Source organism: Giraffa tippelskirchi, chromosome 5 (genome assembly GCF_054371585.1).
Source record: "Giraffa tippelskirchi isolate mGirTip1 chromosome 5, T2T-mGirTip1v1.2.pri, whole genome shotgun sequence".
Taxonomy (NCBI): domain Eukaryota; kingdom Metazoa; phylum Chordata; class Mammalia; order Artiodactyla; family Giraffidae; genus Giraffa; species Giraffa tippelskirchi.
In genome coordinates, this window is record NC_137279.1 from 42,036,372 (window position 1) to 42,050,843 (window position 14,472).

Consider the following 14,472-nt stretch of genomic DNA (forward strand, 5'->3'; position numbering starts at 1 on the left):
ACCAAAAAGAAACTAGAAAGCGAAGGAGAGATCCAAGGAATTCTTGAACAGCATGTTGCCTAGTGTAGATTTATGTAATTATAGACTTTACCTCTACAATTTATCTGAAAAGTCTTCCTTTTTTTTCCTAAGCAAATTGGAGGGCCTGTTTTCTTTAGGGAGCCCCAATGTACAGATAGAACTTTTTAGAGGCTGGGAATTCTAGTGTCAGACATCAAAATAGATCTCTCTACTTTGATAACATATATAATTTTATCAATTTTTCATTAGTGTGTTTGGATATTCTTTCCCCCAGGAAGATGAAAAGAAAATAGAAGAAGAGAAAGAAAAGAAAAAAGAAAACGACATGGTATTTAAAGCATGGTTGCAAAAGAAGAGAGAGCAGGTCCTAGAAATGAGGAGAATTCAGCGAGCAAAGCAGATTGAAGACATGAACAGTAGAGTAAGTAATCCTTTGTGAAAAACAAGTTCATACATATATGAAAGCTGGATTTATTTACAGAAGGGAGTCTGACTATCAGACTAAAAGCCTAAAGAAGAAGTGGAAAAAGTGGTCCAAGAACTACCCTTGCAAAAGATGCAACGTGCAGATGACGTTATTACATAATTAAATTCTAAGAAGCCTTGTAAAAATCAAATGATTCTTATTTTATTCAAACAGTTAAAGCATAGAAAAAAGGAAAGTTACCAATTCATTTTTTCAAGATATATAACTTTGATATTTAACTAGGACAATGCACACAAAAACTCTACAGATTGGTCTTACTTAAGAGTAGATGTATAGGAATCTCATGTGAAAACTAACAAAGCCATCATATTATTTAATTTTTTAAAAAATTTGAAATATACAAAAAACCCACAAGAGAGGAAAAAAATCATCCATATCTCTACTATTTAAAAAATGTATATAAACTAAAAATTGAAAATTCAATCCTAACCCCTTCCAGGCTCGTCTCCTAGTGGTAACCGCTTTTAACAGTGTGCTGCAAATCCTTCTAGCTCTTATTTTTATTTGCATGTTTATCTGCTAAAAGTGTATTATATGTTTGGATTTTTTTCACTCATTCATCAAGGACATATTTCTAGATGATTGCGTTTAGATCTCTTTTCAAATAGCTCCATGATATTCTACTTTCAGATGTAACTTAATTTATTAAACCATTCCTCATTTGTAGATATTTAGATTGATTCTAATATTGCTCTATTAATTAACAGGGCTGTTGTGAACATGTAAATTCTATAGGATAACATCAATATTCTATAAGAGGGTTTCTTGGAATTTATGACTTATTGGGTATCCAGAATGAAAGTTGTGGTTAAATATGCAAAGTTAGCCTCCTAAAAGGTTGTATCAATTTGTAGTCCCTCCAGCAGTATGTAAGAGTGAATGTTTAATATATCCTGTCTCACATTGTATGTAGTTTATTTTCTTACTTTTTTTCAAATTATTAATATATATGAGTGTATATGAGCATGTATTTTCTGTGAATTTCCTATTTGTAGTCTTTTCTTACCAGTTTTATTTTTCTTGTGCTTAGTTGTTCAGTCATGTCCGACTGTTTGTGACCTCGTGGACTATAGCCCTTCAGGCTCCTCTGTCCATGGGGATTCTCCAGGAAAAAAAACTGGAGAGGGTTGCCATGCCCTCCTCCAGGGCATCTTCCCAACCCAGGGATGGAATCCAGGTCCTCCCGCATTGCAGGCGGATTCTTTACCAACTGAGCCACCAGGGAAGCCCAAGAATACTGGAGTGGAGAGCCTATCCCTTCTCCAGGGGGTCTTCTTGACCCAGTAATTGAACTGGGGTCTCTTGCATTGCAGGCAGACTCTTTACCAAATGAGCTACCAGGGAATTGCATTGTATATTACAGATTTTAATCCTTGTCTATTATGTTTGTAAATATGTTTTCCTTGACTAACAAAGTGATGTACTTTTACATTGTTTATTATGCTATTTATATAAATTTAGCTTTTATAATCTTGGGATGGACAGATCTTTTCAGGTAGTAAACCTGAAACCATGAACTAAAAGAGAAAATATTGAGAAATTTGACTGCAATTGTATAGTAAAATAATAGCATGCTATAACCAAGTACAGATTATTTTAGGAAGAAAATTATGGACCAATAATAACAAATCTATTAATATATTCAGTACAAAATAGGTAAATAAAAAGAATTTATGTCTATCTTGTAAAATATAGAAAAAGTATATACTCGTATTTACTAGCATTTATGTTTAATTTTTTCTAATAAAATGTGGATTATAGAATAAATACTATCTTAGGAAATACTATAGGTATACCCATTAAAGTCAGAGACAGGTAAGTCTCCCTTCTATAGTAAATAATTTTATTCTGGGAGTTCTATCCAGTATATTAAGAGAAAAGGAAATGAAGTAATTTTTACATGTAGCAATTCAGTTTTCCCAGTTCCATTTATTGAAGAGACTGTTCCTTCCTCATTGTTATTGTTGGTTCCTTTGTTGAAAATAATTGACAGTATATGCATGGGTTGATTTCTGTGCTCTCTATTCTCCTCCATTGATCTATGTGTCTATTCTCTTGCCAGTACTATTAATATACTATTTGATTGCTTCAGCTTTATAATATAGATTAAAATCAGGAATTGATATGCTTCCAGCTTTGTTCTTCTTTCTCAGGATTACATTGGATGTTTGGATCTTATACAGATGTTAGGAGTTTTTTCCAATTTTGTGAAAAATTCCATTGGAACTTTTATGTAATGAATTTTAGATTGCATGGACAATTTTTAGATAGTATGGACATTTTAACAGTATTAGTTTTTCTAGTCCATGGTCATGGAGTATCTTTCCATTCATTTGTACCTTCTTCAGTTTCTTTCATCAATGTCTTTTTGCTTTCAGCATATAGTCTTTCACCTCTTTGGTTAAATTTATTTCCAGGTACATATTACATTCTTTTTTTATGCTATTTTAAAAGGCCCTATTAATTCTCTTTCAGATAGTTTGTTTTTAGTGTATTGAAACACAGTTGACTTTTATATATTGATTTTGTATCCTGCAGCTTTACTGAATGGTTTATTAGTTTTAACTTTTTTTTTGTGGGGAGGGGTGAAGTCTCTAGGGTTTCTGTATATAATAATAATATGTAATGTGCAAATAGAGCAATTTCACTTCTTTCTTTCTAATTTGAATGCCTTTTATTTCTTTTTCTTATCTGATTGCTCCAAATGGGGCTTCTAGTATGTGTTGAATAAAAGTGGTGAGAATGGGGATCTTTGTCTTGCCCCTGATAATATGATGTTAGCTGTGGATTTGTGATATATAGTCTTCATTATATTGAGGTATACTCTCTCTATATCCAGTTTTTGAGATTTTTTATCATGAAAATATATATTTTGTCAAATGCTTTTTTTGCATCTATTTAGATCATTATATGATTTTTATCTTTCATTTTGTTAATGTGTTTAACACTGATTTGTAGATTTGAACCATCCTAGCAACTCTGTAAAATCCCACTTGATCATTGGTGTATGATCTTTTCTAATATACTGCTGAATTAACTTTTCTGGTATTTTGTTGATTATTTTTACATTTAAAGAATTCATCAAGTATATCAGCTTCTAATTTTGTTTTTTTGTATTGTCTTTGTCTGGCTTTGGTATCACAGTAATTCAGACCTCTTAAAATGGATTGGAAGTGTCCTCTCCTCTTCTGTTTATTGGAAGAGTTTGAGAATGATCGGTATTAATTCTTCTTTAGATTTTCTAGAAGCCACCTGGTCTTGGACTTTTGTTTTGGGGGATATTTTTGATTATTGATTCAGTTTCATTACTAGTAACCAACCTGTTCACATTTTCTGTTCTTCCTGATTCAGTCTTGGTAGATACTATGTTCCTAGGAATTTATTCCTTTCTCCTCACATCTCCCATTATTACTGTCTTTCCTTACCATACTTTTCTTTTGAACCTGACATAACAATCAGTCAATCAATCCTATGTTTTCATCTTATCTTGAACAACACTGCCCAATACAATTTTCTGTGATGATGGTAACACTGTACACTGTCCAGCACTAGCCATAATATGACTGTTAAGTACTTAAAATGTAGCTAATGTGACTGAGATACTGAATTTCTAATTTTATTTAAGTAGTTACTTGTGACTAGTGGGTACTGTATCGTACAGTGCAGGTATAGAATGTATGAGAAAGGGAGCCTTGTTTTTTTTCCCCTGCCTTTGGTGCATCCTAGTAGCTCTATACAGGTAGATACTGTATGTAGTAGATGCTCTGTAAATATCTGTTGGATGAATAGATGAACAGTGATACCCATCAATCCTGTCTGTCCCTGCATTCCCAACTCTTTTAATCTATAGTTGCAGATTGAACACTTTTTAGTAATCTCCAGATAGTCCCAAACTTTCAGGTGTTCAGCAATGGTCTTGCAGGTCCATAGGACCTCTTCACAAAGTTCTGCATTATACAGCAAAGATTCTAGGTTATATAAATTATATAGACTGGAGCATACTTGGCAGTATGGGCTACAGACAAAGGAAAATGCAAGATGTAGGTGCTCTCTATCACAGAACTCAGATGTGGCAAAAGTATTAAATGAATGCATCTTTTCCTTTTGTATTCTAGCCAGGCATCCATATAATGAGTCACGCTTTTTCCAAGGCTGAAGAGCCCCCAGATCTTTCCCTTTGCTCTCTTTACTCTCCCAAATAAGAGCTCTTTCAGCTTTTGAAAACTCCTTGAAGATAGTATCCATCATGAAGTTTGAAGAACCATACAATAAGCTATTCCCATTAGCCCATTCTTATGACAAAATCCTCATGGCAATTATCCTTATGAAAAAATTCTTATGGTTGAAAATCCTCATTGCCATGCTCCATAGTAATAATTGCATTTTTGGAGATGGGCTTGGCAGATGCTCTTAAAAATGAAAGAAGAATTTAAAAGAAAGGTTGAATAACACAAATGTTGGGTCATTGGTTTTCAATTCCAGTGGAGCTTCCATGGAGCTTCCTTCAGGAATTGATACCAATACCTCACTCATACTGTCTTTCTTCAACCCTGTTTTTTATGCTTGTGTCAGTGTGCAAAATTATCTTATTTGTCAAAGGGCTCAGTTTTGAAAAGTTTGCCAATCACTACATCTTGACATTCTCCATTTATTGATTACCTCAGTAAGACTTTTGAAAGAAGCCAGAGGGCAGTGAGTCCAATGTTGAATTTTCTGGAAAAAAGTTAATAAGTGTTGTTGATTCAAAGGTCATATATTTGGTTTGGATGCTAAGAGTGCAAGTAATGAGATTGGTATTATTATGAACAGTTGGTGAATAGGACATGTATTCTTATAGGGTCCTATTGGCAGGGCCTTAAAAAGTAGTTTTCATTTTTTTAAATTAAGCAAAACTTACTTTTGTGAACAGCAAGAAAACAGAGATCCACAGCAAGCTTTTCAATCATGGCTTAAAAAAAAGCATGAACAACGATTGAAAGAAAGAAAGACAGAAGAACTGAGAAAGCAAGAGGAGTGCTTAGTCTTCCTTAAAGGAACAGAAGGCCGCGACAGGGCCTTTAAAGAGTAAGTCAAAGGAAGGGCATTTCCCTTCCTCCTCATGGGCAATTTAGAAAATTATATAGTCAATAAAACTCTAAAAAAATTAATCCCTTACATTATATACCTATACAGTTTTAAAGCCACAGTTTTAAAAATGTGAGAAAATTCTTTAACTCCATACTTTGCATAATATCTATACCATTCTTTCAAGATATGTTTTGATACTAAAACTATTTCTTAATGGCACCAGTGTGATAACTTTTGATAGCCTCCCATTGATTGATTGATTTGTTCATTGCTTGGAGAAGTGGGCCAAAGATTGGTTACAGCTTCTCCTACTTAGTCCTCAGAAAACTGAATAAAGAGTTGCACTTAACCAGCAGGTATTCTTCTGTAAAGAGGAGGAAGATCTGTACAGACCAAATGAAAAGGGGATTTAGACACCTATTTTGGTAACTGAAGGCAAACCCAGTCTCCTTTCAGTTGCCTGGGTAAGAGTGTAATACCTGGCTTATTCTGAGGAAACAGATCTGGCTTCATAATTTTTCCAGCAAGACTTGGGAAAGGGAGTGGAAATTTAGTCCATTGTCTGAAGTTCATTTCTTTCTTTTCTGCTGTCTTTCTCTTTCTTAGTTTCTTTCTTTCTTTCCTTTTCCAGTTGACCCCTAAGTGACTGCAGTTAATTTCCTCAAACTACTATCCAATTCAAGACCACACAACATTGGATTAGAGGTTTCTTAAGTCTCTTTTATGCTAGTGCAGTCATTTAGTTGTTTGTATTTATTTCTGAAAACATATATACACACATGCACACACCACATATGCACTTTCATACCAGAGATGTAATATATATAGTTATTTTTAATGTTATTTAACCTAAGCAAGGTTTATAGACTTAAATTTATTAGAATGTGGACTCTTCCTTCACCTTTTTTGATGTTTTTTCTTCTTAGGCCTATTTTTCCATTTTAAGGGAGAATTATTTTATTCACTGAAAAGCAGGAACTCTATGATTTCTCTACCAAGAATAGCAAGGCAGCATTTCTGCATGCTGCTAAATAAGTTATATGGAACCAGTCAAATACTTAGTTGTTTAGAAAATCATATTTTAAAAAATTTAAAAATCATATTTTACATATGACCTATGTATGCCGCATGTAAAATAGTGTATAAATCACTTTAAAAAGTTTTTTAGTTGGCAGTTTCATTATAAGACAAACTTAATTTCAAATATTTGATTGTCAATGTTACCTTGCTTTCCTAGTGTGAGCCTTTGGTATAAGAATGAAAATTTTCAGTTAATATTAATTTGTGTTGTGACCAGAGCATTTTAACATAAAGAAATCCAATTTCCTATAATTGTCTATAGTAATAACTTTTTAGTATGAAGATATATTCAGGCTGATACCAGATCTGATTATGTCTCTCTCTACAGATGGCTAAGAAGAAAACAGATAGAAAAATTAGCAGAGCAACAAGCTGTCAAAGAAAGAGCTAGACAGCTCCGACTAGAAGCAAAGCGGTCTAAACAGTTACAGTGCCACCTATATGATATGTCAGAAGCCAAATCTTTCCGTTTTACTGATCACTATAACTGAAGGTATTTATTAAATACTTCATTTGGAAGCTGCTGTCCTCAAAATTTTGGGTATCATTTCTTACGGCCTGTGTGCTTTGGTCATACTCTAAATTATGGAAGTGCTACTTATCTTTTGGTGGTGTTGATGGTGAATTTGTCTTATTTCCTTTAATAGTAGAGCAAAATAAATTTCTTATCTTGCAGCATTGTAATGTGTTATACCATCTTAGTCCATGCAAAAAATTGAAGAAATGAACTCTACATTCCTTTACTTCTAAGTTATTTTAACATTTCTAGCTGAAACAAACACAAAATGGGACAGATACCTAGTCTTAGTTCCTATTATCATTAAAAAAAAATTGCAGTAGAACATTTCATAAGGCAGGAGAAGTGACCTCTTAAACAAATCTGGATCAAGACCTGATACAAAGTCCTAATTATGTCAACTTTGAATAGCTGTAGCAAGCTAAGCAATAGGTTAGGCCTACTTCCACATGTTCTTTAAAAAAAAAAGTATAACTCTTTTGGATATACAAAATCATACAGCTCTTATTGAGAGTTCATAATGTGCCTGGTATTGTTGTAAATGCTTTACATAAATAATTTGATCTTATAACAACCCTATTAGTCATTCTTATTTTGCAGATGAGGAAACTATAGAGGTGAGCAGTTTGCTCACAGATTCTGAGATGTGTATGGTTGCAGAATTCTTTCTCTTAGTTTTACTATAAAGCTTACGTATCTTGGTAGACATTTGTAATTCCGTGTGTGGGGAAACAGTATCTTTGATGTGTGTAAGAGCACTTGAGGAATGGAGGACAAAGGCAAACATACAAGTGTGATAGAGAGTGAATTGCTATAGGAGTTCTTTTAAAGCTTCAGAAGACAGGGTTCTTAACAACTGGATATTTGTACCTTAATCACTTGACCCTATATTAGAAAACAGAATTATTCAATCCTTTCTCAGCATATTACAGCTCTTTGAGTGTATACCAGGCAATTTAACTTTTCATTATAACTAGTCTTGTGTTGTTTAAAGTTTCTTTTTAATGATAAGAACCAATTTGACATTTAAGTATTCCACAACATTTTTACAAAATGGGCTGCTGAAATTTTCATAAGGACTGCAATGAATCTGTTGTTTGCTTTAGGTCGCATTGCCATCTTCATGAGACTGTGTGTGTGTATGTTAGTTGCTTAGTCGTGTCCGACTCTTTGCAACCCCATAGACTGTAGCCCACCAGGCCCCTCCGTCCATGGAATTCTTCAGGTAAGAGCACTGGAATGGGTTGCCACGTCCTTCTCCAAAAGGAACTATAGAAAGAAAGAAAGAAAGTGAAGTTGCTCAGTCGTGTCCGACTCTTTGCAACCCCATGCACTGTAGCCTACCAGGCTCTTCCATCCATGGAATTTTCCAAGCAAGACTACTGGAGTGGGTTGCCATTTCCTTCTCCATCATGAGACTGTCTTCTAACCTATAAACACAGGATGTCTTTTCATTTAGTGCAGCAATGTTTTATAGTTTTCAGTGTGTCTTTCACCTGCTTTGTTAAATTTATTCACAGGTATTTATTCTTTTGGATTCTATTGCAAATGGAATTGCTTTCTTAAGTTTCTTTATGTGCTTTATACTTGAAACACAAACAGATTTGTGTGTATTGATGTTGTACCCTGAAACATGGCTGAATTTGTTTATTAGTACTAAATTTTTTGGTGAAATTTTTTTGAATTTTCTCTGTATAGGATAGATGGTGGTGGTGGTGGTTAGTTGCTAAGTCATGTCTGATTCTTGTGACCGCATGGATGGTAGCCTGCTAGGCTCCTCTGTTCGTGAAATTTCCCAGGCAAGAATACTGGAGTGTGTAGCCATTTCTCCAGGGGATCTTCCTGACCCAGGGATCAAACCCACATCTCTTGGATTGCATGCAGATTCTTTACAGCCGAATCACCAGGGATGCCCATGTAGGCTAGATATCATCTGCAAATAGAGATAGTTTTAATTTTTCCTTTCCAAATGGGATGCCTTTAATTTATGTATCTTTCTTGACTGATTTCTCTGGCTAAAACTTCTAATATAATGTAGAGTAGTAGTAGTGAAAGTGGGCATTATTTTTTTTTCCATACTTGTTTATTAGTTGATCTTAATGTAGCAGTGTGGATCACAATAAACTGTGGAAAATTCTGAAAGAGATGGGAATACCAGACCATCTGACCTGTCTCTTGAGAAACCTGTATGCAGGTCAGGAAGCAACATTTAGAACTGGACATGGAACAACAGACTGGTTCTAAATAGGAAAAGGAGTACGTCAAGGCTGTATATTGTCACCCTGCTTATTTAACTTACATGCAGAGTACATCATGAGAAACGCTGGGCTGGAAGAAACACAAGGTGGAATCAAGATTGCCGGGAGAAATATCAATAACCTCAGATATGCGGATGACACCACCCTTATGGCAGAAAGTGAAGAAGAACTAAAGAGCCTCTTGATGAAAGTGAAAGAGGAGAGTGAAAAAGTTGGCTTAAAGCTCAACGTTCAGAAAACTAAAAGATCATGGCATCTGGTCCCATCACTTCATGGGAAATAGATGGGAAAACAGTGGAAACAGTGTCAGACTTTATTTTTTTGGGCTCCAGAATCACTGCTGATGGTGACTGCAGCCATGAAATTAAAAGACGCTTACTCCTTGGAAGGAAGGTTATGGCCAACCTAGATAGCATATTTAAAAGCAGAGACATTACTTTGCCAACAAAAGTCCGTCTAGTCAAGGCTATGGTTTTTCCAGTGGTCATGTATGGATGTGAGAGTTGGACTGTGAAGAAGGCTGAGCGCCGAAGAATTGATGCTTTTGAACTGTGGTGTTGGAGAAGACTCTTGAGGGTCCCTTGGACTGCAAGGAGATCCAATCAATCCATCCTAAAAGAGATCAATCCTGGGTGTTCATTGGAAGGTCTGATGTTGAAGCTGAAACTCCAATACTTCGGCCACCTCATGCGAAGGGTTGACTCATTGGAAAAGACCCTAATGCTGGGTAGGATTGGGGGCGGGAGGAGAAGGGGACGACAGAGGATGAGATGGTTGGATGGCATCACCGACTCGATGGTCATGAGTTTGGGTAGACTCCGGGAGTTGGTGATGGACAGAGAGGCCTGGCGTGCTGCAATTCATGGGGTTGCAAAGAGTTGGACACGACTGAGCGACTGAACTGAACTGAATGTAGCAGTGCTTCCCTGGTGGCTCAGATGGTGAAGAATCTGCCTGTAATGCAGTGGACTTGGGTTTGATCCCTGGGTCGGGAGGTTCCCCTGGAGAAGGGAGTGGCAACCCACTCCAGTATTCTTGCCTGGAGAATTCCATGGACAGAGGAGCCTGGCGGGGTATAGTCCATGGGGTTGCAAAGAGTCGGACACAACTAAGTGACTAACACTTCGCTTTCATTAATGCAGCAGAGGGGACAAAAGTTCACTAACACTACACATATTTCACAAAACTCATTGCAGGAAAAAAAGTGACTAAGAAGGATCAGTAGTACCCTCAGGTCTTAGTGGATGCTTTCTTGGAGGAGGTGAACCTCTTATTCCTGGTGAAGGGCGTCCTCATTCCTGGAGGGAGCATACCTGTTGATGTCTCTTGAGTACGGGGAAGAAAGGCCCTGTGGTGGGCCCATGGTGGTCTCATACCAGGTGGAGGAGCCATAATTCCTGGAGGTGGGGTTGCTTGATCAATTGATGGTGGCGGGGGGCAGCCCCCCATCCTCGTGGATACTGACTTGGGGCTCCAGCAGTGCTGGCAGTAGCACACCTGCAGCAGCTGATACTGTGCTTTTCCCTGTGGGGTCACTACCTGTTGGGATGACCCCACAATCCCTCGGACAGAGCCTGCTGTTCCAGCAGGGACCTAGGGAATTGGAACACCACTGGAACATCTCTGCTAACTGCCCTGCCAATCCTAGGGCCTCCTGCAGCTCCAGCAAGTGGTACCTGAGCAATGCCAGTATCTTTCCCTCTACAGTCATGGAAACCAAGTTTCCCCACAGAGCAACACCTGACCCCAAACTCACTTTTCTTCATGCTGTGGCTGTTTCACATTCTTTGGCTTAATCCTCCTGAACTCATCACAATCACAGAGTGTCAAGTTCATGTTTGTCAAAAGTCTTAAACGTACCAATGAAGATCCGGCCATCTTGCAGGATCCATTCTATCCTATGGTCAGTATGCTGCAGCCTCTTGCTGCTCCTTCTGACAGTCACGATTGCTATTCCACCAAATCCAATGCCCACAGGAAAGATTTGGGATCCTTAAAACCTAAGAGAAGGCAGTTTTGTTTCTTTTGGAATTGGCCACCCAGGTGTTCCAATACTGCTTTAACCATTTCTTGGTGTCTCAGCTAACAATGCTCATTTCAGTTCTGCCTCGAAATCAACCACAGGTACTTGCTGCTGCTGCTGTTGCCTCAGGTACAGGTGATACTCCTGGTTGCTCAGTGAGGCTGTCCTTCTACGTCTGACTTGGACTTCCACCTCCAGTACGTGCTCTTCCATAGTCCGTCTTAGGTGTAAATGGTCCCTGGCTTGCACCATCACACCACTGGCTGCTCCTCAGAACAGAACATCTCTGACTGCTACTCCACTCTGCCTGGGCATGCTTATCTTCTTCGTGATCTTAGGAGGAAAGCTTTTAGTCTTTTAGCATTAAGTATGGTGTTAGCTGGGCCTTCCCAGGTGGCACTAGTGATAAAGAACCCGCCTGCCAATGCAGGAGTCATAAGAGATGTAGGTTTGATCCCTGGATCAGGAAGATTCCCTGGAGGAAGGCATGACAACTCACTCTAGTATTCTTGCCTGGGGAGTCCCACAAACAAAGGAGCCTGGTGGGCTACAGTCCATAGGGTCGCACAGAGTCGGACGTGACTGAAGAAACATAGCATGCACACATGCATATTAGCTGTGGGTTTCCCATAAATGTCCTTTATAAAGTTGAGGAAGTTCTATTCTTATTCCTCTCCTGTACTTATTTCTATTCTTCTGTTCCTTTTTTTTTGAGTGCTTTTATTATGAAAGTGTGTTGGATTTTATTAAGTGGTTTTTGTGTCAAGTGAAATGATAATGGGGTTTTTCTCCTTTGTTCTATTCATGTGATATGTTACATTGGTTGACTTTCTTAATATTGAAGCACCCTTGCATTCCTGAGACAAATACCTCTTGGTGGTATATAAATCTCCTTTTCTATGATATTGCATTTCGTTTGCTAGTATTTTGTGAGGATTTTTCATCTGTATTTTTTATTTTTATTTATTTATGTAAAATAAATTTATTTATTTTAGTTGGGGGCTAATTACTTTACATCATCTGTATTTTTAAGAGATATTTTTCTGTAATATTCTTTTCTTGGGGGATCTATGTCTGGCTTTGGTATCAAGGTAATGCTGGCCTCATAGAATGAAGTGTTCCCTCTGCTTTTATTTTCTTAGGAGGATTGCTATTAACTCTTTAAATTTTTGGCAGAAGTCGCCAGTGAAACTATCTGGACCTGGACTTTTCTTTGTTGGGAGCTTTTTGTTTTTTAGTACACTTTGTTTTTTTGAGCAGTTTTAGGTTCATAGCGAAACTGAGCAGAAAGTACAGAGTTCCCATGTAACTCCTGCTTCCTCCATCCCTAAAACCTCCCCTAGCATCAACATCTCCCACAAGGTGGTTCATTTGTTGCAATTAATGAACCTACATTTACACATTACTATCATCCAACATCCATAGCTCTTGGTGTTGGGAGGTTTTTGATTACCGATGTAATCTCTCATTATAAGCCTTTCTCCTGGTGACTCAGATGGTAAAGAATCCACCTGCAATGCAGAAGACCTGGGTTCAATGCCTGGGTTGGGAAGATCCCCTGGAGGAGGGCATGGCAACCCACTCGTTTTCTTGCCTGCAGAATCCCCATGGACTGAGGACCTTGGCAGGCTACGGTCCATAGAATCCCAAAGAGTTGGATACAACTGAGCGACTAAGCATACTCATACATAAGCCTTTTCATTTTTTCCATTTCTCCTTGAGTCAGTTTTGGTAAATTGTGTTTCTAGGAATTTGTCTATTTCATCCAGGTTATTTGTTGGTATATAATTATTCCTTTATTTAAATGAGATTGCTAATCTCCCCCCACTCATTTCTGAGTTTCAGTTCAGTTGCTCAGCCGTGTCCAACTCTTTGCGACCCCATGAACCGTGGCACGCCAGCCTTCCCTGTTCATCACCAACTCCCGGAGTCCACCCAAACCCATGTCCATTGAGTCGGTGATACCATCCAACCATCTCATCCTCTGTTGTCCCCTCCTTCTCCTGCCTCCAATCCTTCCCAGCATAAGGGTCTTTTCCAATGAGTCAGCTCTTCGCATCAGATGGCCAAAGTATTGGAGTTTCAGCTTCAACATCAGTCCTTCCAATGAACACCCAGGACTGATCTTTAGGATGTACTGGTTGAATCTCCTTGCAGTCCAAGGGACTCTCAAGAGTCTTCTCCAACACCACAGTTCAAAAGCATCAATTCTTCTGCGCTTAGCTTTCTTTATAGTCTAACTCTCACATCCATACATGACCACTGGAAAAACCATAGCCTTGACTAGACTGACCTTTGTTGGCAAAGTAATGTCTTTGCTTTTTAATATGCTGTCTAGGTTGGTCATAACTTTCCTTCCAAGGAGTAAGCATCTTTTAATTTCATGGCTGCAATCACCATCTGCAGTGATTTTGGAGCCCAGAAAAATAAAGTCAGCCACTGTTTCCCCATCTATTTGCCATGAAGTGATGGGACCAGATGTCATGATCTTAGTTTTCTGAATGTTGAGCTTTAAGCCAACTTTTTCCCTCTCCTCTTTCACTTTCATCAAGAGGCTCTTTAGTTCTTCACTTTCTGCCATAAAGGTGGTATCATCTGCATATCTGAGGTTATTGATATTTCTCCCAGCAATCTTGATTCCACCTTGTGCTTCCTCCAGCCCAGCATTTCTCATGATGTACTCTGCATATAAGTTAAATAAGCAGGGTGACAATATACAGCCTTGACGTACTCCTTTTCCTATTTGGAACCAGTCTGTTGTTCCATGTCCAGTTCTAACTGTTGCTTCCTGACCTGCATACAGGTTTCTCAAGAGGCAGGTCAGGTGGTCTGGTATTCCCATCTCTTTCAGAATTTTCCAAAGTTTATTGTGATCCACACAGTCAAAGGCTTTGGCATAGTCAACAAAGCAGAAATAGATGTTTTTCTGGAACTCTCTTGCTTTTTCATTTTTCAATGATCCAGCAGATGTTGGCAATTTGATCTCTGGTTCCTCTGCCTTTTCTAAAACCAGCTTGAA

The 14,472-nt window shown here is 37.8% G+C and overlaps 1 protein-coding gene and 1 pseudogene across 22 annotated transcripts in view; one reads left to right on the plus strand and one right to left on the minus strand.

Moving 5' to 3' along the window:
- The window catches only part of CCDC181 (coiled-coil domain containing 181), a 42,826-nt gene that overhangs the window by 16,767 nt on the left and 11,587 nt on the right, over positions 1-14,472 (plus strand). For 12 of the 22 annotated variants that reach the window (XM_081489584.1, XM_081489589.1, XM_081489594.1 and 9 more), the window contains 3 exons: positions 296-442; positions 5,418-5,572; positions 6,984-7,190. In XM_081489584.1, the coding sequence (XP_081345710.1) occupies positions 296-442; positions 5,418-5,572; positions 6,984-7,146 (465 nt within the window). In that variant the 3' untranslated portion in view covers positions 7,147-7,190. Of the gene's footprint in view, positions 1-295; positions 443-5,417; positions 5,573-6,983; positions 7,191-8,278; positions 8,398-14,472 lie in introns of those variants that run through there. The other 10 variants (XM_081489595.1, XM_081489591.1, XM_081489596.1 and 7 more) reach the window with 4 other exon arrangements.
- LOC145505176 (small nuclear ribonucleoprotein-associated protein N pseudogene) lies at positions 10,639-11,497 on the minus strand (annotated as a pseudogene).